Source organism: Oreochromis niloticus, linkage group LG8 (assembly GCF_001858045.2).
Source record: "Oreochromis niloticus isolate F11D_XX linkage group LG8, O_niloticus_UMD_NMBU, whole genome shotgun sequence".
In the NCBI taxonomy this organism is placed as follows: domain Eukaryota; kingdom Metazoa; phylum Chordata; class Actinopteri; order Cichliformes; family Cichlidae; genus Oreochromis; species Oreochromis niloticus.
Window position 1 is genome coordinate 15,528,963 of NC_031973.2, and position 24,528 is coordinate 15,553,490.

At 41.6% G+C, this 24,528-nt stretch overlaps 1 protein-coding gene across 5 annotated transcripts in view; it reads left to right on the forward strand.

Moving 5' to 3' along the window:
* The window catches only part of svild (supervillin d), a 48,014-nt gene extending 30,770 nt beyond the window's left edge, over nucleotides 1-17,244 (forward strand). For all 5 annotated transcript variants that reach the window (XM_019362593.1, XM_003441862.5, XM_013269437.3 and 2 more), the window contains 23 exons: nucleotides 230-819; nucleotides 974-1,103; nucleotides 7,239-7,386; nucleotides 7,708-7,785; nucleotides 7,964-8,050; nucleotides 9,020-9,203; nucleotides 9,285-9,457; nucleotides 10,042-10,197; nucleotides 10,373-10,509; nucleotides 11,543-11,690; nucleotides 11,884-12,029; nucleotides 12,249-12,424; nucleotides 12,799-12,934; nucleotides 13,016-13,316; nucleotides 13,532-13,686; nucleotides 13,805-13,907; nucleotides 14,036-14,243; nucleotides 14,320-14,453; nucleotides 14,542-14,697; nucleotides 14,957-15,100; nucleotides 15,395-15,507; nucleotides 15,752-15,904; nucleotides 16,036-17,244. In XM_019362593.1, coding sequence (XP_019218138.1) covers nucleotides 230-819; nucleotides 974-1,103; nucleotides 7,239-7,386; nucleotides 7,708-7,785; nucleotides 7,964-8,050; nucleotides 9,020-9,203; nucleotides 9,285-9,457; nucleotides 10,042-10,197; nucleotides 10,373-10,509; nucleotides 11,543-11,690; nucleotides 11,884-12,029; nucleotides 12,249-12,424; nucleotides 12,799-12,934; nucleotides 13,016-13,316; nucleotides 13,532-13,686; nucleotides 13,805-13,907; nucleotides 14,036-14,243; nucleotides 14,320-14,453; nucleotides 14,542-14,697; nucleotides 14,957-15,100; nucleotides 15,395-15,507; nucleotides 15,752-15,904; nucleotides 16,036-16,122 — 3,843 coding nt within the window. In that variant the 3' untranslated portion in view covers nucleotides 16,123-17,244. The remainder of the gene's footprint in view (nucleotides 1-229; nucleotides 820-973; nucleotides 1,104-7,238; nucleotides 7,387-7,707; nucleotides 7,786-7,963; nucleotides 8,051-9,019; nucleotides 9,204-9,284; nucleotides 9,458-10,041; nucleotides 10,198-10,372; nucleotides 10,510-11,542; nucleotides 11,691-11,883; nucleotides 12,030-12,248; nucleotides 12,425-12,798; nucleotides 12,935-13,015; nucleotides 13,317-13,531; nucleotides 13,687-13,804; nucleotides 13,908-14,035; nucleotides 14,244-14,319; nucleotides 14,454-14,541; nucleotides 14,698-14,956; nucleotides 15,101-15,394; nucleotides 15,508-15,751; nucleotides 15,905-16,035) is intronic.
* The last annotated feature ends 7,284 nt before the right edge of the window (nucleotides 17,245-24,528 follow it).

A 24,528-nucleotide genomic window follows, 5' to 3' on the forward strand; every position in this document is an offset into this window, starting at 1 on the left:
GAGTAAGCACTTGAATCTGTCTTTGTGTTGATTGTATTAGGTTGTACAAATATGGAGAAGAGAGGGAGAAAAAGAAAAATAGATTTTCACTCTTAATGCTGAAAAACGGAGAAAGCTGGAAAATGTTGGTCTTTATTAGATTTAAAAGTTGTATTGCAGTGTTTTTTTTAATATTATAATGGCTGCTAATAAAAAATAAAAAAGATCTTCTGTTGTTTCCCCTCTACAGTCTTCCAGTCTCCACTCTGACAGAGCTCTCCCACTCAGCAGAAACAGAGACGCCTCTCCCCCTCCCAGTCCTCCCTGCCAGTCTGCCGCCGTGCTGAAGCGCCAAGACTCGGGGCCTCAAGGCATCAAGGGAATCCTGAAGAAAAGCCGCTCTACTAGTGTGGAGTCAGACCACAGCGACGGCTCCATGCCTGACCGTGTGCCAGCACAACAAAGTAGTGTCACCCTAAGCCACCCTCAGAGTGAAGACGAGGTGGAGGAAGAAGAGGAAGAAGAGGAAGAAGAAGAAGAAGAAGAGCGGGAAGAGGTGGAGCAGCAGCAGGAGGAGGAGGAAGAAGACATGGAAGAAGAGGTTAATGGGGAAAATGGCAAAGAGGATGAGTCATTAACAGATGAGATCCCAGACGGAGGGTGCATCAGTAACAACAGATATCAGAGGGGGAGCAGCAGCAGTAGCGGTGGAGGGAGCTATGAGGAGATGCGGAGTCCCTCCCCTGATGAGAGCCTGGAGAAGTCCTCCACAATGTCAGAAGATGTCGAGGAGCTCGAGAGCAGTTTGGATGGAAGTCAGAACTCGTCATTCAAACAGAGGTCAGCATGTGGAGAAACATGATCAGACACTCAGGATGAGACAAAAAATCGATATCATACATAAGATGGAAATTTAAACTTACTTAAAATTATTAAAAGGTTCAGACTTTTAAAGAAAAGCAAAAAGGATTTATGTGTCTTGTTTTCTTTTTAGATTGGCTGAGCTTGGTAGAGAAGGTGAGAAGGACACACCGAAGAAGGCGAGGCCATCTCAGATGATCCAGACGTCACTGGCTGACCGCTTCAACCAGCTCCAAGATTCTGAAGGTGCCTGGAAGAAAAAGGTGAGTTTTTACTTACTGAACACATATGTGATTGCTGGTCGCAAACTCGTTCACTTTGTAAAATTGCACCTCTTCAAAACTTTATATTGGTCATTTATGCTGGAGGCTATTGTGTTGGCAGGGTTGCAGGGTTTTTTCTTCACTGGGAAAAGGGTGGTAATGAGCAAAAAACAGCCATATGTTGCGGATTCGCATCAGTTTTGTGTAAAGGCAAAGAAAAGACTTGGCTGCGGACACATTTATTCCTTTGCTGAATCAGCTTGTTTGCCTGAATTGCTGCCAAAGAGGTGTGAGGTCAGGAGGGCTTGGCGGTGCAGCGGATATAGGAGTGGCGATGCTAAAGCCAGAGATCCAGGGCTCAGCTAGCCTGCCAGAGAGAATGAAGGACACACCTTCTACCCCTTGTAAAAATAAAGTCCTACACCATGACCAAACACCTGCAAGCTTTCCAGGCTTATGCTTCCTTCCTTTGTTGGCTTTTGCACTCTCCTTTCTTCTTCACTTCTCAAAGTTAAAACAATAATTTCCTCCACAGGGTTAGCTTTTTTGTTCTTAACAGACTTTCATTTCTCAGAAATATATATAAACATCCAGATCATACGGTTCTGCACAGGTCAGTGTAAACGGTCTAGTAGATACATGCTAAAGCAACTGCCGTACTTGGCGGTGATGCAAGTTTATGCAGGTTTCTACACGCTCTTCTTTTCTATAAAAACATGACCACCCACGCAAAGCAAGTATTCAAGTGGAAACACAAGACTACACCATACAAAACCCAGTCCACTGAAAGCGCTTGTACTGGATGGTACTGCACAAGTGAAAACAATCCGGTGTGTTCTGCATGGACATCCCCAAAACTGTTAAATGGGCTCTTAAGATTGAAATGATGTCATATTTATTTATATATTTTGATTTTTTCTTTTTGGCTGGGTGTCTGTCAAGATCAGTGATTTTCTCGGGGGATTACTGGTTTGGGTTCATCCAAATATGAGCTAACGTTAGAACAAATCCAGGTCTGGAAAAAGCCACTTTATGAGAGAGTGCAAGCAGCCAAAATTTGAGCAAATCCCCAAATACTGAAGCATGATGTCATTTCATATTTGTGTGGTCTTTATTCGTTCTGATAAATCCATGCTAAAGCCATAAAAAAATTTTTAGTGTATTTCCAGTGATGGCACAAAAACTGCATCCTCAACACTCGCACGCATGAACGGGTGCCAAGCTGGTGTCTGAACTGTCTCTGGATCGCTTCCTTTACTTCTGTCTGAGGCTTGTGAATTGGAACCTACTGTTTATTGTGGCTGCTACTGTAGAGGTCTGGGAAACCAACTTATGTCACGGATGCAGCTAATACAGGGTTTGGCTAAATTACCGGCATTAGTGCCATGTCTGCATTAGCCATGGGGCATTTACTTCCATGTGGAACATGTCTCTCTCATGTGGAAAGGCCATTGGTTTTCATTAGAGCCAGACAAATATTACCAACTGATATTGGCCTATTGCAGATATATCTACGCTGGGGTATGAGTTGTCTGAAATGTAGCAGATCCACATGCAGTTGTCAGACACTCCATTAGTTATACCTTGCCTGTACTGCGTTGGATGCACTTTTTGCCTTCAGAACTGCGTTAGTTCTTCTTGGGATAGATTCAAGAAGATGCTTCAAAATTCCTCTGGGATTTTCATCCTTGGCATCACATATGTGCTGCAAGTTCATCGCATCCATGATGCAAATCTCATGTTCCACTACATCCCTAAGGTACTCTATCAGTTTGTGATCTGTTGACTTCATACCATTACTCCACCACCTCCACCCTGAACCTTTGAGCCAGGATGGATTCATTTTTCCATGGTTTTTACACCATATTTTGACCCTACCATCCGAATGTCACAGTAGAAATTGAAACTCATGAGACCAAGCATCAGGTGTCCAGTATTGGTGAGTCCCTTTGAATGTAGCCTCAGTTTCCTTTTCTTCACTAACAGGAGCCAACAACAGAAGACCACACCCAGTATGGTCTTCTGCTGCTGTAGCCCATCTGTTTCAAGGTTTGATGTGTTGTATGTTTAGAGATGCTCTTCTGCATCCCATAACGTGTGGTTATTTTAGAAACTGTCAACTCAGACCAGTCTGACAATTCACCTCTGACATAAACAAGGCATTTTCACACAGAGAACTGCCGCTAACTGGATATTTTCTCCTTTTCATGTCATTCCCTGAGCCTTGAGATGACTGTCTGGGAAAATCCCAGCAGAAATACTCAGACCAGCCTGTCTGGCACCAACAACCATGCTAAGTCCATAGTTTGAACTTACACACGTCGTCTTAAGCATGTATGCATATATAAAGAAATTGAGTTGCTGCCATGTGATTGGCTGGTTATTTACATGAACAAGCAGTTGAACAGGTGTATCTAATAAAGTGTCCAGTGATTCAATTTCAGAAAGAGGAAAGCGTTGAGTAAATGGAAATGTGTGTTCACATAGTTTGTCCAGAGAATCCTGTCTAATAGATCAGTATTGGATTTTTTTTCTCACAGCCTCAAAAATCCAGAATCAGTCAGACTCGAGTTTTCATGTTAAACATTTTCTCTTATCTCATACGCTGCCAAGTTATTTCAGATGTTTTTACTCTTCGGTTACTATGTGGAAGACCAGAAAATGTAACACGCATGGTACAGGCCATGATCGGCTCCAGATGTTTCCTGTTAAGCCTGCTAAGCTGATCTGTACACCGTGGTGCTGTAAAGTGATGCTTTGTTGTAAATTTAATTTAAAGAGGGTCTATTGTGCCTGTTAGTCATAAATTGCAATGAGTGATGGCTACACGTTTCGAGCTAATGGTTAATAACATAAAAAAACAAGCTGTTTTAGGTGTCCTTTACAAAAACAGACCGACTCTTGAAGATTGTTTAAAATTGTTTGCTGTAAAATCCTTGGAGGCTTGCTAAGTTTCTGGGTTTCATGTTTCAGAGATGACTTAACAAAGAATAGTCTGGCATCCCTCCACGAGCTAACACACTGACAGCGCAGGCCCCACACAGAAACTTAAGTGCATTAACTAGTCATTAGACTTATGTGTGTTGTTCCCAGAAAGTCTATTAGAGAGTCTATTAGCGATCGACTTAAGTTGTGGTCATTGTCTTCAGTGCTTCAGGATACATAAAGAAAGTCGCTTTAATGCACATGCAAGTCTTTCCCTTAATGCAGCTTTTAAAACAGTCTCGGCCTCACCCGCTTTATGCTATATAAATAATCCTTGTCTTTACTGTTGCCCTTCTTTTTTCTAATTCTTCTTCTGTTATATTTTTCCTTTCTTCTTCTCCTCTTTTATTTTCCCTCCCCTAGTTTCCTCTGTCTTGTTGTGCTCCTATGGCCTCTGTCCTCACATGCAGACTCTTCCCCTTTCTTTGACTTTGGCATCTGCCTGTCAGCCTTTTCCCCACCCCTTCAGGTGAGTGTGTGTGTGTGTGTGTGTGTGTGTGTGTGTGTGTGTGTGTGTGTGCACATACATACAATGCATGGACTTAACTGCTTAATATTCACTCGTATTTCTCGACTTGTGTCCCGGACAGCCTCTCGCCCTCATCGAGTCCCACTGAGAACTCAGAGCTGTCGACACACTTTCTTTCGCTACATGAATGCGGTCTGCTGAACTACAGGTGGTCGATATCTGTGTTAGTGGTTCACCCAAAAAGCTGCCCACTCTGTACGGTAAAGCGGGGCTGGAAAAGTGGTTTCCTGTGGGGCTTTGAGGTCTTTTCCTCTCCTGCACTCTCTCCGGGGTCCTGTCAGGCCAAGGTATTTCCCTTTTCTGATTGACTCCAGAGGAGCGTGCTAGCTTGAGGGGCTATCACAATGTGAAAGTGTGTGAGAGTTGTTCCAAGACTTTGTGATTAGGGAGATATTGTTTGTATTATAGCAGGCATGAAATATAATATGGAAAGGGTTGAAGTTGTAGTTTTTGACTGCAAGAAGCAGACTTTACTTAGTCCTGTAGTCCAAAAGTGTGTTATTGGTATGCAGAAAAGTTTATTTGGGCTTTCTGGCCCTTGAAGTGATTTTAAGAAAAACACCGAGCGACCTTGTGGAGTAACTCTCACCCTTTAGTGTTGAGATGAGCAAAAGAGCAGGAATGTTTTAGAGGGATTTGTCTGTTAGAGTAGAAAAGCTCTTTATTAGCCTATCCAGGTGTCTGTGCATTCCAGCATGGTTCAGTATTAATTCTTTGAGCTTGTGTCTCATGTAAGGCAAATATTTGAGCACATAATGCAGCACATTCGATATGAAAGCACAAATAAAGTTCAGGTTGAAATGGCGAGACGCGGAAGGAGAGAGAGAACGTGCGATTTGATTTGGTGGATAATTGTTTGAGCATGTCAGCATGCTTTTTTTCCCTTCGTTTTTCCATTTTCTCATACACAGTAAAAAAAGCACATTTATTATATTTCAGTGTGCTAAATATAGCAGAGGCCAAAGACATGTTTTATCTCTAATATTGTTAAATATGAGGCTGGATTTGCTCTATAGATGTGCGATTTATTGGCTGATCAAAAATGATTTTCTTGATTCACAAAACTCTTGAGGAAGGATTATTTTCTTCCTACTAAGTGATGTCTGAAGGTAATGAGGTAATCCCTGATGGACTGTTTCTGGAGTGTGCTGATCTGACCTTGGGGCTCCAACTTTGTGCCTGTTGGAGCGTCAACAAAAGTCTGTTATCTCACACAAAACACAGAACAGGACCTCGCTGTCTTATCTAGAAGGGAGAGAAGCTGTAAAACCAACTATTTAAAAAAACAAAACAAAAGTTTTCTGGAGGATTAACTGGATGACTGCACTTTGCTGATCTTTGATTTCTGTTTTATGTTGCCTAAAAATATAATTGTTTCCTAACTGACTGGCTTGACGTGGTGTTTGAGTGTAAACCTGCTCTCAGAGATTTGTGTCTGCATACATTTTCTTATAATAAAGTTTAAATTGCTATTAAACGTTTACTCATGGATGGCATGAAGGAGAATATGAGGAGTTGGTGTGATTAAGGAGGATGCGAGGGATAGGAACAGATGGAGGAAGATGATCTGCTGTGGCGAAACATCTGAAAGAAGAAGATAGTTTTTTCAAATTGTTTTGCCAAATGATTTCGTGTCATTTCAGTGTTAGAAAAATAATGAAAACCACAATAAACTGCACGGACAGCTTCTTTTGAACCTCTGTTAATCCCAAATTTAGCTAAATATGTTTTTCTCTTTAAAGCTGCCTCTAGCATCTGTAAGAGTTTAAGGTTTCTGAGCTTACAGTACAGATGAGGCGATGAGTTATAGAGTAAGAGTCAACAGATCACACAGATCATTACTCATCTGCCGAGAACATTCCAGCTGTTTGGTGTGGGGAATCCCAAACATTTGTTTGTCGTTTAGCCAGTTTAGCTTTCATCCTGCGCTGCTTAAATGCAGTACGTACAGCTTGCATGCATAAATAAATGTAAAATCTAATCGTGTAGACATTTTTTATGACCTTTCATGCTTGGTTAGCAGTTAATTCTGTTATTTTTTTAAAACCTGTGCAGTCACTGACTAAGCTGTGTGTAATCAACTGCAAAAACCAAGGCACACGTTACGCACGGTGTGAATTACTAATTAGACAGCAAAGGGAAAAGTGTGACAGAAACAACCTAAATATTTCAGACTGGAAAATCATTAATTACTACAACACCGTTCCTGGGCTTTGGGGAGGCCAGTAAACCACTGCTGATTCCCTTTTAATGGTCGAGTTCAGGTGCAAAAATGGCAGCAGGAATAAATCACAGAAGGAACGGTGTGCTGAATAATGGGTGAGAGATGGATTTGAAAAAGAAAAAAGGGTCTTGGTTTTTATTGCCAGTATTAAATTTTCCTAACTTGCGGACAGAGTAATTTTTGCCTGTATGAGTGTTTCACTCTCCTTCCTTCACCGTCATCAGAGTCTCTGTTTTCCTGATGCAACACTTTTTCCTTTCTCATAGTTACTGCACCAAGTTTTCATGTCTGTCTGCTCTTGTGTACACAGTTTATCAGAGTGTAAGGCTTAACAGATTTGCATTCAAACACACACACAAACAAACACAAAGCTGAAAGTGTTTGAATGTTTCAACAGAAATCCAATGTAGATGTGGAGCCCAAAATGTCGCTGGCAGACAGGATGAAAATTCTCAAGGAGAAGGAGGAGCAGTGGAAGAGCAAAGGCAAAGGAGCGGCCAACGACTCAAACCAGTTCACTGTGGCTGGACGCATGGCCAAGAAAGGTGAAACTATACTCTGTGCTTTAGTTGGCCTGAATAAGCTCATTGCTCAACACTGCTAATAACTGCAGCCCTTATAACATTATACACAGAAATACAACCCTCCAAACAGACACAGACGACCTATATTTGATTACACAAAGCGTACTACTTTGAATAGGACGTTTCCAAGCCGGCGGGTTGAATGCACTCATTGTAAAGTAGATACAAATATCTCTGTAGTCTAGACAGTCACAAAAAACAAAATATTTGAATTTAAAGACCATTAAAAAAAAAACAAATAAATGAACTTACAGAATAACCAATACTTGTTTTATTTGCAAGGTCTCGTGTCAGGAATAGACGAGTCACCCATTCGTGCTCTGAAGAAGGCTAATGCAACACCCGTCAAACCTCTTGAAGGTCTGTAAATCTTTCTAATACGTCACTGAAAGGTCTTTTTAAAATATATTCATGATTAAATATGGCTCAAACTGCCACTTATTTACAGATGAAAAAGATTGCACTTAAATTAGTTTAGCTGTTAAGAGTTAGTTGCAAAATCCACTGAGAAGTAAATCAGTTTTTCTCTGCTGTACAGAAATCTCCACTCGCTCTGATGTAAAGGTGGAAGGAGATAAACGGCTCGACAAGCTGGAGTCCTTCCTAGATAAGCTCCACAATAAAGGTACAGTTTCTCTGCTTCTGATTATTGTACACAGTATTGAATTTGATGTATTGCATAATCGGTGCATGATTGTACCGAGTCCGTAAAAATGTATCATTCCAAAGTTGAAATCTAGAGCTGTGTCTGACTTAAATGGTCCATAATCTGTTGAAAGACAGTTTTTGTAATTTTGCCTCTGTACATCACTGCGGTCTGTATGAAAATGTCTGCGATTCCTTAACAGTTAATGCAAAACTGTAGTTAAATCCACTGAATTAAAGCTGAAAGTGTGCATTTCAATCACATCTTGAATGTATGATTTCAAATCCACTGCTGATGGTGTGTTGAGGCAAAACTACAAAAATTGTCTTTGCCAAAAAACAAACAAAAAACTGGAAATCCAGTAAGTGACACTAATGATTTTGACCACTTCAACATGTGGAAGCAACAGACAGGAACATATTTTTAAGCGTTTAAGAATCAATAAGCAAACAGCTGCATGTAACGCAGAGCAACTGCCAACACAAATGCTTGGGCCACCATGTGGATTAGTGGAAACGATGAGATTGGCAGAACATTTGTTTCTCAGATTAAATTAAGCTTTTGGAGCTTTTTTTTTCCTACTTTAAGGAATTTAAACAAAAAAATAAGCAAAAATAAATAAATGCACAAGTAAAATCTTGGAATTATTTTTCCTTCTATTCATTTATTTTGTCCTGTTTATTATTTCTCAGTTAATCTTTATCCTGTGCAGTTTAGTAATCTGCTCTGTTTCATCCTATTAATATAATACACACTAATTTAATAACATTAAAAAAAGATATTGACTTTTAATTGGTGTAAGCATTTAAGCTATAGACATCACAGGTCATCCATCACCTCGCGTGACCTTTGACCTGTAAAATGCCAGAAAAGTTATGCACAAAAAGTCTTTGTAGCACTTCCTTTTCCATTCTTCCTTCTTGCTGATGTTATGGCTGATGGGTGCAGGCGTGAGCAAAAGCAAGACATCCACCATCGAGGTGACAGCAGAGATGGAGAAAGAAGTGATGAAGCTGGATGACGAAGAGACGTTCGGCAACTTCTACAGATCCGTCTCGCCCTCAGGAATCCAGGACTCTGGCGTGGTGGTGACTGAGGAAGACCTAAGCCAGATCCCGACTGAGTCACCAAAGTGAGTTTCTAATAAACCTCTAATAAAACCTTTGTTTTTTTAGTATTACAATATTTTTAAGTTCCTAAACTTTGTCATCAGGCTCACTTCAGCAGTAGCAGAGCACAAGCGAGCGGTGCGACCAGCCAGAAGGAACCAAGGCTCCAGGAACCCTCTGAGAGCTTTAGCTGCCCGCAATGACATCAGGCAGGTCTACACCGAGCAGAGGCTTAACGTAGCCACCGTGGAGACCAAGAGGATCCAAGTGGAGAGGAGTAAGTGCTCAAACTTTCCTACTGTAGCAGTGCTTACAGTATATTCTCACCCAGGATAGACAGAAAGTCTTGGATAGCAGCTCCTTTTTTAAAGGAGCACAAAAAGGTTTATTTCTAAAAAAGAAAAAAATCACATTAAAGTCAGTGAATTATTTTATACAGGAAATATGTCTGGAGAGTGAATTTCTTGTTTATGTTGTGAATCAGCCGTAACGTAAACACACTGTATGTAAGAAGGAAATATGAAAATGATGTTCAGGTAAAGCTGTGGGGCTGTTGCCAGCTGGTTATTGCATAATCATATTAGTGTGATGTTTGCTTGAACAAGTAATGTACTCTGCTGACTGACCACAGTGACGTCTTCACGGTTTACAAAAGAGGAAGTGAGCACCAAAGCTACGTGTGCTGTGTGCTACTATAGCTCACATGAAAGAAATCATTAAAGCGTGTCTCGTCTTTTACAGTCTCTTTGTTTATGAAGAATTAGAAAAAGGAACAGAAAATCATCAAAACCTCAAAACAGTTTAATATTTTAAGAGCTGATGTGTAACTCGGTCCCTGTTCTTGTTTTCTCACCTGCCCAGTGGCAAAACACTCGAACCTGGCTGACGTTGCCTTGGCCGGTCTGGCCAGCAAGGAAAACTTCCGCAAGGTGAACCTGCGAAGTGTGAAGTCCACTGATGTTGTGACCAATAACAGTGCAGTGCCCTTCAATAAGCTCATGCTTATCCGCATCAAAGGTGAGGAAACACAAGGGGGTTAACTCTTTCTATGAATACGTGTTGAATATTGAAGCGATCAAAGGTTCAGTAAAATGTTTCTTGTTCCATTTCTTAAAAATATTTGGTAAATCACAGTTTAAATCCTTTTAATGTTTCAAATAAATAAAAGGGCTTTTTTTGTTACTTTGTGAAGGGCGGAGGCACGTCCAGGTTCGGTTGGTGGAGCCCACAGCTCAGTCTCTGAACAGTGGTGACTGCTTTCTTCTGATAACACCAAAGCACTGCTACATGTGGAGTGGAGAGTTCGCCAACGTCATCGAGAAAGCAAAGGTTGTGAACCTCACACACTGAATCAGCACCCTAACGACCACATTTGAAAAAACAAAGAGACTCAGAGCCGATAATGTTGTGCATTGATGGGCTGTTTCCATCATGAACTGCAGGATCAAGTTTGATGTTTGATACATTCAGTTTGAACAAACACATTATAAAAGGTTTTAACTGTACCTATCAATGGGACGCTGTCCTGTGGGAGGTGATCTCTGCTGCTCTCGTGTTTATTGCATTGCATTAATGTATGAAAGCTTGTTTCTGCCACTGAAATCAAAAAAGGTTGTCAGACGTTCACGTGAAAAGTGAGTTTTTACAAATTTCTCTGAAGATCCTGATGTCTCAACAAAAAATTTAAAAATCCATCAAACCAAAATTATTTTTATTTATTTTTTTTGCATAAAGACGTTTTTACACTGTTTGATCTGTAACTCTCACACTAGAGACGCAACAGAGAACCACTTTGGTTTTAGGATTTTAACCTAAAACATGTTTGTTTCCAAATGTAAAATATTGAACATAAAATATATTAACAGGGATACGTTGAACCCTCAAACATATACAGGTAAGTAGACAATGGTGTCAGTGTTTGTATCAGCTGAATTTCATCAGTAGATCAAAGGCTGTGCCTGAGCTGGAGAGCTGACCTGGTTGAAATGCTTACACTACAGGGTGACGGATTCTTGTAGTTATTAATACAGCAATTCTGTTTGATAAGACCCAACCCGGCTGGGACAGGTTCAGATGCTTCCTCCACCTCTATTTCATCATTTAGTTTCTCACTACTGGGAATACTTGATTTGGTTGGGTGAGGGCCCTGTCTGAGTAGAGCCTGCAGGATGTGGGACAGCCACAAGTGTTGCCTGTGCTATTCTCGCACAAGTTAGCATAGTGTAACTGCTTTGTGTTCTCATTTTCACAAAGTCCGGTCAGTACAGATGGATTAAATGAGCCAATATGTCTCTGCTCTTACACATTTAGGAAAAAATGTGACTGCTGTGTATTTGCTATAACGTGTGCTTTGTGTGGACAGGCGTCAGAGATGGCGTCGTTCGTTCAGGCTAAGAGGGACCTCGGCTGTAAGGCCCCTCAGGTGACGGTGCTGGAGGAGGGCATCAACACTGAGAGCAGATGGGCCAAAGAGTTCTGGACCCTGCTGGGTGGAAAGACCAAATACAGAGGTAAATACACACATTTTCATAAGTAAACACCGACACAGTATCTCTAATAATACTGACTAGTACCAGTAGATGTTCAGTCAGCCTCTCCTTAGAGCACTTCTCTTATCCTCTTGAAGGATTATCTGTCTAACCACTGAGCCCCCACACCACCACCACCACCGCACACATATGCTTACCCTGTTTTTGGTTGTAGGGGCGGGAGAGCCAGAGGAGGATGAGCTTTACGAGAGTGGCGTGGTGGACTCTAATGGGGTGTACAGACTCCAGGGAGACAAGCTGGTGCCTCATGAAGACGCCTGGGCCTCTATCCCAAGTGTGTCCTTGCTCGACTCTAAAGAGGTGATGTCACTCATATGTCTGGGAAGTTCTGATAAGTGGAATAGAGACTCAGTCCATTTCATTCTCCTACAAGCCTTTAAGTCTTTAAAGGCTTACAGGAAGCTATAAACTCTGAAGATCTTTAGGACACGTCCATAAAAGTCAAGACAGAGATTTTAGTAAACACTTAACCAACGTCTCTCTCTCTTCCTTCCTCCTGCTGCTGTTGCCTGACACCAGGTGTTAGTGTTTGATTTTGGCAGCGAAGTGTACGTGTGGCACGGGAAAGATGTGCCCTTGAGCGACAGAAAAGTGGCCGTCAAACTAGGCAAACAGCTCTACAGCGGCAGCTACGATTACAGCAACTGCAGAGTCAACCCGCTGGATGCTTCTTGCACAAACCAGGACACGCCTCAGTGAGTGTGACATGTTAATCCTGTATTCTGTCCTCTGTGGGGTGCTTTTTAAATGCATGATGTGCTCATCTCACATTTAAAGCAGCTGTAAATGGTTTAAAGAGGTCGGAGCTCCAGCAGCACATGTAAAGATCAGCTTTATTATTTGGTTAAGTAATAATAATGGAGCTTCGACCTCTTCAGACTCTTGTTCTTCTCTATGCACTTTGGAAGTAGGTGAAGTTGTGCCAGAATCCTCTATTGTCTGTTCAAGCTGAGAGCTAAGTTAGATTTTTAGGTATATTGCAGCCCCTAGTGGCCTCACTGTGCAAGTACAGCCACACAGAGAAGACACTAAAAATACTAAAGGTAACTTTCATGTGTGTGACATGTAGGAAAGGGGAAGGTCGTCCAAGCTGGGCTCTGTTTGGTCGTTTGTCAGAGCACAATGAGACGTCCCTGTTCAGAGAGAAGTTCCTGGACTGGGCTGAGAGGAAGAAAGAGGAAGCGGCTCAAGCTGAGGAAGTTAAGGTAGAGGAGATTTGATTTGTTTGTTTGGTTGTTTTTAAGTAACAAATGTAAAGCTAATTAAAAGTTTCCTGGTTTGCTCAGAGCCCGGTCCACTCCACTGTGCGCCCCCCGCTTGACTTGGAGCTCCACCCATGTGACGCTAAAGATCTGCTGAACAATGAGCCGGAGCCGGTGAAAACCATTCTGGAGGGGATCGATGTCCAGCGGGGTCACGGCCTGGTGAGGACGGAGGATGGGAGGCAGGCAGACTTGGCAACGGTGGCCGTAGAGGCGTGGCACATAAGAGAGCACGGAGAGGAGGAAGTGCCTGAGGAAAGCCTGGGCCAGCTGCACGAGGGCGACGCCTACATCATCCGCTGGAAGTACTCTGTCACCACGCTCGGTGAGTCACATTTTGGCACAGCCTCAGAATAAATAGTGGAAGAAGATGCACGTGGGGAGCAAAAATAATAACAAATTTGCGTTTGTGTGGCTTCACTTGCTTGCCTTGTTGGCACGCATTCATCAGAACTGCATGTGAGGAAAAGCTGACTGTTATGTCACTGAAAGCCTGAACCAGTGGGTAAGCAGAAGGTTTTCTGTGCTCTGTTCTTCCAGTGGGGAAGCGGCAGAAACCCGGGGAGCTGAGCACTGGAGGTCCTGGGAGAGAGAGGGCTGCATATTTTTTCTGGCAGGGCCGCCACTCCAGCGCCAGTGAGAAAGGAACCTCCGCTCTCATGACGGTGGAGCTGGGAAGCCATAGGGGGTCACAGGTGAGTCACAGATGCACCAAAAATAACCATAGTAAGTGTTAGAATCACAATCCCTGCGTGTTGAAAGTACATTTAGATTCAGCTTTGTTCAACTTTTTCTTTGTGCGTTGCTCTCCAGGTGTTGGTGACTCAGGGAAAAGAACCTCCTTGCTTCCTGCAGCTCTTCCAGGGAGGTCTGATCATCCATAAGGGCAGCAGAGAGAACAACACCAACAACACAGGTAACCAAAAAAAACTTTGACTTGTTGTAAAAGATTAAAGCCTCACAGTATTTCATAAACTGCGTTAATTATTTAGGTTATTTTGGTAGAAAACATGAATTCATGCCACGTCTGTTTCACCTCTGCAGAAGCCTGGAGGTTGTTTTGTGTCCGTGGTGAGGCAGAGTCAGAGGCCTCGCTGGTGGAGGTGGACTGCCAGCCAAGCAGTCTGCGCTCTCGTGGCAGCCTGGTGTTGCTTAATGCTGAGAAAGGCCAGCTCTACTTGTGGCACGGCTGCAAGGCTCATGCAAGCGCCAAGCAGGTGGCCAAAAGAGCAGTGGACAAACTAACCCAGAGGTAAGGCACAGGCAGATGTGTAAATGGATGAATTTTTGGCTGCGGCTGCGGATCAACACATGTCTGTGTCTTCAAGGCATCCATCAGAGTTAGGCCTGAGCCTCACCAGCAGTGTGAGAGTGGAGGAGGTGGAGGAAGGATCTGAACCTGCGGAGTTTGTGAAGGCTCTGGGCCTGAAAGACAAGAAGGCCTACGACTGTATGCTGAATGGTACGGCCCAACACATGCTGCTTAGCAACTATCCAGGTGTTTAGCAGAATGTAGATATGTAGACAGATAATATGCGTGTGTGTTGCAGATCCAGGAAAGTACAACTACACACCGCGCCTCTTCAGCCTAAGTGCGAGCTCCGGGGTGTTTGAAGGGGAGGAGGTGCTGTATCCCGCCAGGGTAGCAGAAGGAGTCATGGCGATGCCTTTCCTGCAGGAGAACCTCTACGCAGCACAACAGCCAGGTAACACAGGCTGGGAGCAATGTCGCATTTTAGTTCTTCAAGAACTGAAATGTAGAAATAATTTAAAGTTAGCGAAGCAAGTTCAAGTTTATCTTCAGCAAACATCTACAGATATGAAGAAGGATACATAGAATCAAGAGGAACGTCTGCTAATGCCACATACATCACAAATATTTTGCAACAGTTCAAACGCAACGCAAAAGTTCAGTCTAATCATTTTATGGCTTGATATCTTATCACATCACTGTTTCTTCTTCAGCCTTGTTTCTGCTCGACAACCGTATGGAGGTGTATCTGTGGCAGGGCTGGCAGCCTGAAGACACGCAGTGCACCGGATCTGCGAAAATGCGCTGGGACAGCGAGAGGAAGTGCGCCATGGAAACTGTGCTGCAGTACTGCAAAGGTCAGAGGTCACACACAAGCATTTTGAGCATTTTAATATTCTTCACAAATACTTCATCATCATTTTTTTTAATATAGAGAAGAAGAGAAATCGAAGAGAGGCCATAAAAAACCTTCAGATCACAGATTTCACTTTAACAGTCGAGTCATGCAGGGATGATTTTCGTAGTAACGTGTGTGTCTGAGTAATGTTGTCATTTGCTCTTATCTAAAGTCTCTAATATTCTGTACTTTAATGTCTGGTCTCTTTTTTTTTGCTTATGTGTTTCCTTCTGTTTTTCAATACGATTTACAGAGAAGAATCCTCGGCGCCCCCCTCTGGCCTATTTGATCCTAGCAGGCTGTGAACCCCTGACCTTCACCAACATCTTCCCATACTGGGAGAAGGACCCCATTATCGCTTCAAAGGTGGGTGGTGGCTCGAGCACTGCAGAGTCTCTGTCTTATGAAGTGTTTGTATCAGGGAGCTGTCACAGCTTCACAGCTTGAACTGGAGATTATTTTGTCCCACGCATCGCAGCAAGAGTGCAGTGCTGTTTTCTGTCCTTTTATTCAGGTGTTATATTTGATTAAATGTGTTGCAAAAAGCCAGAGTTTGAGCTTAAATGTGAAAAAAACAGAAAATAGAGTATTTCTGCCTCTGTGTTCGCAGGCTGGGCTCTCCAAAAAAGTGATCTTGGTGAAAGAGGCCCTGTCCAAGCTCAGTAAGCAGCAGTACTCCATCGAGGAGCTGACCGGGAAACCGCTGCCAGAGGGAGTGGACCCAATGCGCCTGGAGGATTACCTCTCAGACCAGGACTTCAAGGTAGGACACACTCTGCGGCTCCTAAAGATGAGATTATGCGTGGCCATTAGAATTATTTATTACATTTAAATTCAATATATAAAGAAAAAGTGCCGACATTCATTTTTCTGCTCACTTTTAATGTTTTACAGAAACTTCTTGAGATGAGTCGCGTTGAGTTCAACGCTCTGCCAAACTGGAAGCAAAAGAATCTGAAGAAAAGCAAGGGTCTGTTTTAAAACCACATCGTTTTCTTCACTCATCTGTTGGGTCTTTTTTCTTTCTTTTTTTTTTTAACGTGTTTTATTAAAAACAAACAGGCCTCATTTTGTAGAAAGACTTACGAAAAGCAAATGTACAATTTTGTTCAAATGTTGATCTATTTTTAAAAACAGTGCCATTTTTCCCCTTTATCAGTGAAATATTCTAGCCTATGTAGAATTGTTAACCTTTTTTTAATAGAAATGTTTTGTTTTACATTTATCCTCATATTATAAATATGTAATATACCATAAATGTTTTTATCAGTTTTATTTCTCATTTAAAACTGTTTGTTTATAAAAAAAAATGCCTGAGGTCTTTATACTATGGGAATTTTATTTACTCCCTTTTTTCTTTCTTTTTTTCAAAATGCGTCATGGAAAAAGCCACCTCTGTGTTAAGAAAAACAATTGCTCAGCAGAAATATGAAATATCGACATGTTTTGAGAACAGAGGAAGAAAAATTGAAGGTCTATGCACAATTCCTGTAATCTATCATTCTCTGATGCTCTTTAACCAGAGTGTTGGTACAGACGTCTGATTCACACACACAAAAATATTCAGTTTTTAGCATTTTTAAATGTGTGCAGAGGCCTATGCAACAAAGCAATCTGCAAAACTCTCCCCCAAAAAATTCCCTCGTTGATTATTAATATCGATTAGAGTTTGTTCTTATAATTAACTACCCCTCTGGTTATCTGGGACCAAATCTAATCTTTGTGTCATTTATGTTTTTCTGTGTATGCGTGATTTTTGTGAGCAAGGGTGCAACTTTTAAAAGTATTAGGTGTGTGTTGTGGAGAGAGACTGAGAGAAACTGTGCTGCGTAACTGCCTTTAATGCAAACCTACTCCCTGTATTGATATGATGGTATATACAGCATGCTGGTAGTAAAGCTGCCTGTCACGTCTGAACTAGAACACTCTCTGCATGGTGTTCACAATCATGCATTCATTTTGTTGCAATATGCATCTTTTTTGTGATTAAATAAGATCTGTATTATTTGTTTGGGGCCAGCTTTTATTTTTTTTTTTGGCACATAAAATAAAAGGTTGGTGGTTTGGGAATGAGATGCTCAGTATTCCCTTTCAAATAAAATGTATTAAAAAAATTATGTATTCTGATGTAATTTTTCAAAGAGTATTGGGAATAATTTCATCACCACTCTCATTGTTAGCCTCATAAACAAAAGTGTATATATAATTTTTATTTTTTAGCTAAAAGATATGTTACTTATTAAGATACAGTGAGTTGTTTTTGTTTAGTTTTTTTGTAACATTGTCGGGGCAACGCGGTGGTGTGGTTGCCTCACAGGAAGAAAGTCCTGAGTTCGACTCACCATCTGCCCGGGGCCTTTCTGTGCCAGGGGAATTTGCATGTATGTGTTCGTTTACTCCGGGTACTCCGGCTTCCTCTCACAGTCTAAAGACACACAATTAGTAAGGTTAGGTTAACCGGTGATTCTAAGTTGCCCATAGGTGTGAATGAGTGCATGTGGTTTTCTGGAGATCTGTGTCAGACTGGCGACCTTGCCTCTCTCCCTATGGTCGCTGGGATGGGCCCTGATGAGGATGCATGGAAGAGAATGAATGGATGGTAACATTATAATACTCTGTGGCTGGGGAAACTGCACAGTCCAGTGATAACACAATGAGACGCTTAGCGCAGAGGCTCCAGTCATCCATTCCAACACAAACACATCAAAGTATCACTGATAATTCAACAATAAAATAGCGTCATGTTGTGGCCATCACATAGTGGTTTCCAAAGTGATTCAGGATCTGAAAGTAAACAGATTTAACGTACATCATGCTTTGTTAGGTTTCTTATTTTCATTTCACACGTAAAACAGATTCGTTCTAACCCGCTCTCATTCCCAGCGTGTAAAATATCAGCGACTTGTCACAATCGTCTTTTTTTTTTTTTTACGCGTCAGGATGAGAACGTGTCATAGGTAAACCTGTTCATCTGCTAGTCAGGAAATCAAATGGCAGCAACTCAATACTTCTAGGTATGTAGATGTGATGTGGTCAAGGTGATCTGTTGACTTTAAAATGTTTGTTGGTGCCAGAGAGGCTCCTCTGAGCATTTCAGAAACTGCCATTCTACTGATCACTCTACTGATCTCTGCAGTTTACAGAGAATGGTCAGAGAAAGGGAAAATATGCAGTGAGTGGCAGTTCTCTGGGCCAAAATGGGTTCCAATGAGGGCAACAGTAACTAACCAGTTGTTACAACCAAGGTGTGCAGAAGAGCATCTCTGAAGCCTCATAATGTCAAACCATGCAGCAGCAGAAGACCAGACTGTCAGCTAAGAGCAGGAAAGTCACTAAATACTCAAGCTCACCATATTTGGACAACATAAGGTTGGGAAAACATTGTCTGGTGTGATGAGTCTCAATTTCTGCTGCAACATTTGGATTGTAGGGTCAGAATGGACCCATCCTGCCATGTATCCGTGGTTGAGGCTGCTGCTGGTGGTGTAATGATGTTGGGAATATGTTCTTGGCACTTTTGGGGGAACTGTATTGTTGCTGACCATTTCCATCTCTGACCACAATATATCCAGCATGTGATGGCTGCCTACAGCAGGATAACTCACCATCTTACAAAGCTTATATCATCTCAGACTGTTTTCTTGAACATGACCGTGGGTTCACTGTATTCAAATGGCCTCCAGTCACCAAATCTCAATCTAATAGGCACCTTTGGGATGTCGTGGAAAAGAAGAGGGAGGTCATCGATGTGCAGTCAACAAATTTGCAGCAACTGTGTGATGCTGTCATGTCAGTATGTTAGTCATTTCAAGTCAGACTATTAAACAAAAATGTTAATTTTATAGATTCTTATTTTAAAAAACACTACACTGATGTCCGGAGACCTGCCTGTTCTGACACGCCTTTGCAATCTGCAGTTTTTAGAAGTGACCAGAAGAGGGTGCTGTCTGTCTGTCCAACCTTCACTCCTGTTTAAGTGCTGTGGTTTTTTCTCCCCCCTACAAATCTCTCCAGCCTTTTCGTTCATTAATATTTAAAAGCTGACGAGCAGAACAAGAAACTTTGAAAACAAACTTGCCAGATGAGAAAGTTTCATTTGTAGGCAGATGTTCTGGAAATTTCTTCAACACCATGTCAACAGCAGTCATGAATATTTGTCATGCCTGCCTGCCTGACTCATGCATTGGAATAGCTGTTTTGGACAACACCTGCTCATTTAGGATGCAGTACATCTGTGCCTCACACTCTCAGGGTCACTGACAAGCAAAACAAACCCAGATAGATGTGCACCATATGGATTACACACTCACCTCCTCATCGCTTATCTACATTCTCATTTCATATAGACGCCAACAAGAATGCGGCAGTAAAGCTTTCTCCACAACAGATTACAGAATGCTGTCATTGCTCCTTCAACAGCAGAGAGATGAGAGGCCAATGTGTTTATTTATCATAAACTCTCGCTTGCATTAATCACCTGCATCGTTCTGCCTTCTGGCTCAGGTGCCACAGCAGCCCACGATGTGGCTGACATGCAGGCAAACAAAGCCGATGCTAATACAAAGCAGATTAGCTTGACTAATGATGTCCTGGATGTTAGATGACGGAGCTGGGCCTCAGCTGGAAAAACGTGAACTAAACTCGGTCTGAAACTGAAGCAGTGAAGTAGACTAGACTCAGCAGTGCAACATGACACACGGTATATGTTTGTAATAAAAACTGAACCGAATAAGTCCAAAGAAGCTAGAAATTCCAATTTAGGATTAAAGTCTAGGTTTTGCCAGTTTTATGTCCAGATTAAAGGAAACGTGGGATATTATGTGATATTTGCTCCTCTATCATCCAGTATTGGTGTCATGGCTTGGTCAGCTGACAAGTCTACTGATATAAGCAATAAGTAAAATGAGGTCACACAATTTGTGAATTAAAATGTCATTTTCATTGGTTAATTGTAGCTTAGCGCATTTGCAGGAGTTGCTAGCATGACTGAGAAGGACATTGGTTTATTTGGGAAGTATTCCCCATGTTTCTTTGGGGCTAAAACGAAATAGTTCATCAGCTTGTGCTGCTAGTTTTTGCTTGTTTTAAATACACTGGTAAACTGGCTATGCTATTTGGAAACTGGTGTAATCACAGACCGGTCGAGAGACTGGTTGGCAACCTCCAGTAACTAAGAAAAAATGTGTGTTCCCAGCCAGTTGGTTACTGGTTGCTGGAGGTTGCTGGCTTTCGCTAGGTGAAATCGGTCACAAGCAAAGTGTTGCACTAAAATTCTCCTTCTGGTGGCTTTGGTTGTTTGGGAACAGGAAGCCACTAATTTGTGTTTGTTTGCAAACACTTGCCAACTACTAGCTGAGGGGAAGTAAAACCATGTAACAATTACTAGCTGAGGGGAAGTAAAACCATGTAACAACTACTAGCTGAGGGGAAGTAAAACCATGTAAACAGAACCTTTAACATAAAAGTTGTGCCACAGCACACTTGTTATAGTTTTACTACCATATCTGTCAAGTGTTTGTTTACTAGTTGATGTCTTCCAAGCGAGCTTCCAAGCAATCTGTCAGCAACCAAGAGTGGGCTTTCTGCACCAAAGAGCTTTCTGCAAACCAGCTGGGGAATATACATTTCCCCCCATAGCCATCAACCTTGAGCAACTACCCTCCAACTGGTTTAGTAACTGAACCCTAATTCAATTGACCCTACAGTGTCGCCACGATTGTCACACATCTAAAATGACAGACAAATTAATGTCACATTGTTAGCGATTTGTGACTGCAAAACCTCCAGTGCAATGCCCCTTGCAGTATTCTTTGAAAAGAAAATTTAAGAGTTCTTACTTTACACCCTGAGTTTGTACATATACAATGTGCAAGTGACTAGAAACAAATACTCCCCTGTCAACGTTTGTTGCCCATCCAGTTCATAAGGACACACGCAGCTAGGTTATGCAAGAAGATGCAGCTAGTACATGTTTAACTTAGCATAGCTTAGCTTAGCCCAAACACTTGGTTAAAGTGTTGTAGCCCACCTCCAATTAAAGATATTGTAGTTTTCCTACAAGCACTTGTAAACTCACTGGTTAGCACTAAGTTCTAAACTAAACTAAAGTGCAGGAATGAAACATTCCCAGATTATATCTTGGGCCTGGATGAGGAACGCCCTGGAGTTTTAGCTAGTTGCCATCAGCTGCTTCCAGCCAAGAAACTGCTCTAATCTCAGTTTATAATTTTTTTTTAAAAATCTGATAAATGTCAGATTTAACCAAATTATTGACAAACAGTTGAACTTTGTTAAATAACTGGCTGTTGGACAGAGCCTTAAAATATATACTTACTTTCATTGTTTGTGGCTTTGATCAAAAATTCAAACTAATCCTGTTTAATTTTTTGTCTTTAAAAGTAGATAATTAAAAAAGTTGAGACTTTTAATATGTGTAACACTACAATTTTACCAGTATTTATTTTATTTATTTTTTTTACTCTTGCCACTGTTAGACTGGACTTTTTGGTTATTTGTTGCATTTTACCTCAGCCATTCAAATTGCTAATGCTGTCCTTGTGATCAGTTCCCAAGTGAACGCAGAGCGCTCCGTGTTCCAATTTCAAGACTTTAAAAGGATACAAAAATAGCCTCAGCGTATTTTTTTTCTCATTTTAGTTTGTTTACCTTTTATGCTGAAAGATGGGATGAAGTCATAATTGCTCTGCACAAGCTGAGAACATCAATAACAGGCTATCAAAAGAAAAAACACTCCACCAAAGTCTTCCCAGGAGACATTTTAGGAGAATTGATGGTGTGTGATGAGCCAATCAATCCTCATATGCTGTGGACTCTATGTTTACACTTTGGCTTTTTAGAGGCTTTCTTATACTATCATGCATATCATTTGAAGCATTAGATAGAAGCCCCTTATGGACAAGACAAGTGAGTTCTTCAGATTTTAATAACTCACAAAACAATTCTACCTGGCTCATCTGAAAGGAGAAAAAAAAGAAAGAAAGAAAAAAAATCTTGTTTATATGTGAGAAATCCAAGGCTTTGAAAAATTCATTGTCGCTCTGAGTGCAGCAGCCAATATCAAAGTGAAAGAAACCTGCAATAACCTTGGAAGCACCTGTGTGTGTGTCGATGTGTGTGCGCACAACTGGTAGGAATAGAGGTGATAATGCTGCTAATCAATGTTGCTCCCTGGCTTCTCTCCCAGCAGTGCTCTGTCTTTGGATTTCTGCTGCTGAGATGAAATTTAGCAACTTCTCTGAGACTGCTGAAGAGCTGCAGGATTAACGTACGGAGCTGTCTAATTCATTCTCCTCACAATATGCTTTGATCTATGAGCTATGACTCATATTAAAAACACCTTGAACCATTTCAGATTAGTCTGAAAGTTTTTCAAGAGATTGAACTTTATCTTACAGTGACTGTTATACATCACATTTCTATTAAAGGGAATATTAACAAAAGAAATATGAATATAAAAATCTGCAGTCTCTTTTCTAGTCAGTGTCATCAGAGTAGTTTTGTTTAGTTTCCATGAAACTGCTGAAAGCAGAATCAGAAGCCACTGATCCCCTGGGAACCTTTAGTTCCTCTGGAATCTCGGGTTTTCCCCAAACAGTTGGCGAAAAATGTGTTGTTGGTTGCTCAGTGGAATCACAAAGAGGGTGTTGCACCAAAAATCTCCTTGTGATTGCAGTCACACTGGTACAGAGACTAGTCTGCAACCATGTGGCAACCACTGGTCAGTGAAAAATTTGTACCCCCCTCTCGCGGCAACTATGTTCTACGACCAGTTGCTGGCAGTCAGTACCACAAAACCAATTGCAAAATGGAATTTGTTTATGCACAGAAAAACTACAGGTTTTGTCGTCACTGCTTCGTTTTTGGGTTTTTTGGGGTTTTTTTCAGACTCGCACCCAGAGGTCAGACCAGGCGTAACCAGGCTGCTGCATTTCCGCCTTGGGTAATACGGACACCTGCTCAACCAGTGAACTAAACTGGTGCCCTCCTGGCCACCAGTTTGCATGGAAGATGGCGGTTTGTCTGCGAACACCAAATACATGCCAAGCAGTAATAAAAATGTGAAATGCGCCATGCATATAGGAAATAAAGAACTTTTACTTTGAAGGTGAACTTTATTTATTTCCTGTTTGCAGCACATTTTTTCAATCTTCGATACAGTTCACAGATTAAATGGCGAGCGTTCGCAGATAAGTTGGCTATGGGCAATCATGGAAATCTGCTAGTGACTAAAACAATCACAAGCTAGCTTGTGATAGCTAGCAGTGTGTTGGCAACCACTTGCCAACCAGTTGAGGATTGCATATTTTTGCCAGAGTGTCACTGACCAGTCTGAAGGCCTGCTTAAATGTTGCTTTATAGCAATTACAGCAACCACTTGGGTACTGGCTGCAACTACTCAGTTTTCCCTCCAGATTGTTGGTTGCCAGATGGTCACAGACCAGCTGTGTTATGACACCTTATTTATATTATCATATACTGCCACCATAGTTGTCACACATGCAAGATAGAAGACGAAGTCAACGTCACGTAATTAGTGGTCCTGTGTCCGCAAAATGCTCAAAGATGCTCAGACATACTTTAGTGATGTGTAAGCATTACAGTGAAAAGCCAAGTCAATCCAAAAGAGCCAGTTTTCTTAAACTTGCTTGTAGCTGCTGAGTCATTTTGCATATGTTTGCCTGCAGAGTTGCTGCGTAGGTGTTTCATTTCTGTCATCTCCAAAAGTCTGTCAGTGTTGATCTGTGCAGTTGCTCATTATGGCGACATTACAAGAGATAAGTGTGATATAGAACCTGAAAAGGTTAGAGCTTCGCCTCACATACGGTATATTCTACCTTCTTTGAACTACAACCTCTTTCTCCATTTTTCTTATGTTTTTTCAAAACATATTGGCAAGGTGAATAGATTTTTAAAAAGAATCCAAACTTCCAAACATTTCAGAAGAGCTCAGACAAATCCCTCCACGACTTGAGATTAAATTTTAGGCTTTTCCCAACCTCTCAAAGGTACAGAACTTTTGGCATTAGATTATCAAGCAGCTCAAACTTCAAAAGGCTAATAACATTCAGTCGTTTCCATCGTCAGGAGGAGGGCAAAGTAGAATTAAAGGAGAAGAAATCGTGGCTGTCTTGCTTGGGATATGTTGCATAAAGCTGCTCTGGTGGTCAGGGCTGGCCTAAATGGGATTCTCTTCTCTTTCCAGCAGATGGATTGAGCAGTAAGACGATGATAAAGAGGCCAGAGTGATGTATGAGAAAGAGAGGAAGAACTTTTCAATCAATCTGTCATCTGCAGTTCCTGTATCATCTGTGGGAAACGGCGCTGATGTCATGGTCGATAGAGGCAGGCTTTTGTCGCTGGTAAATG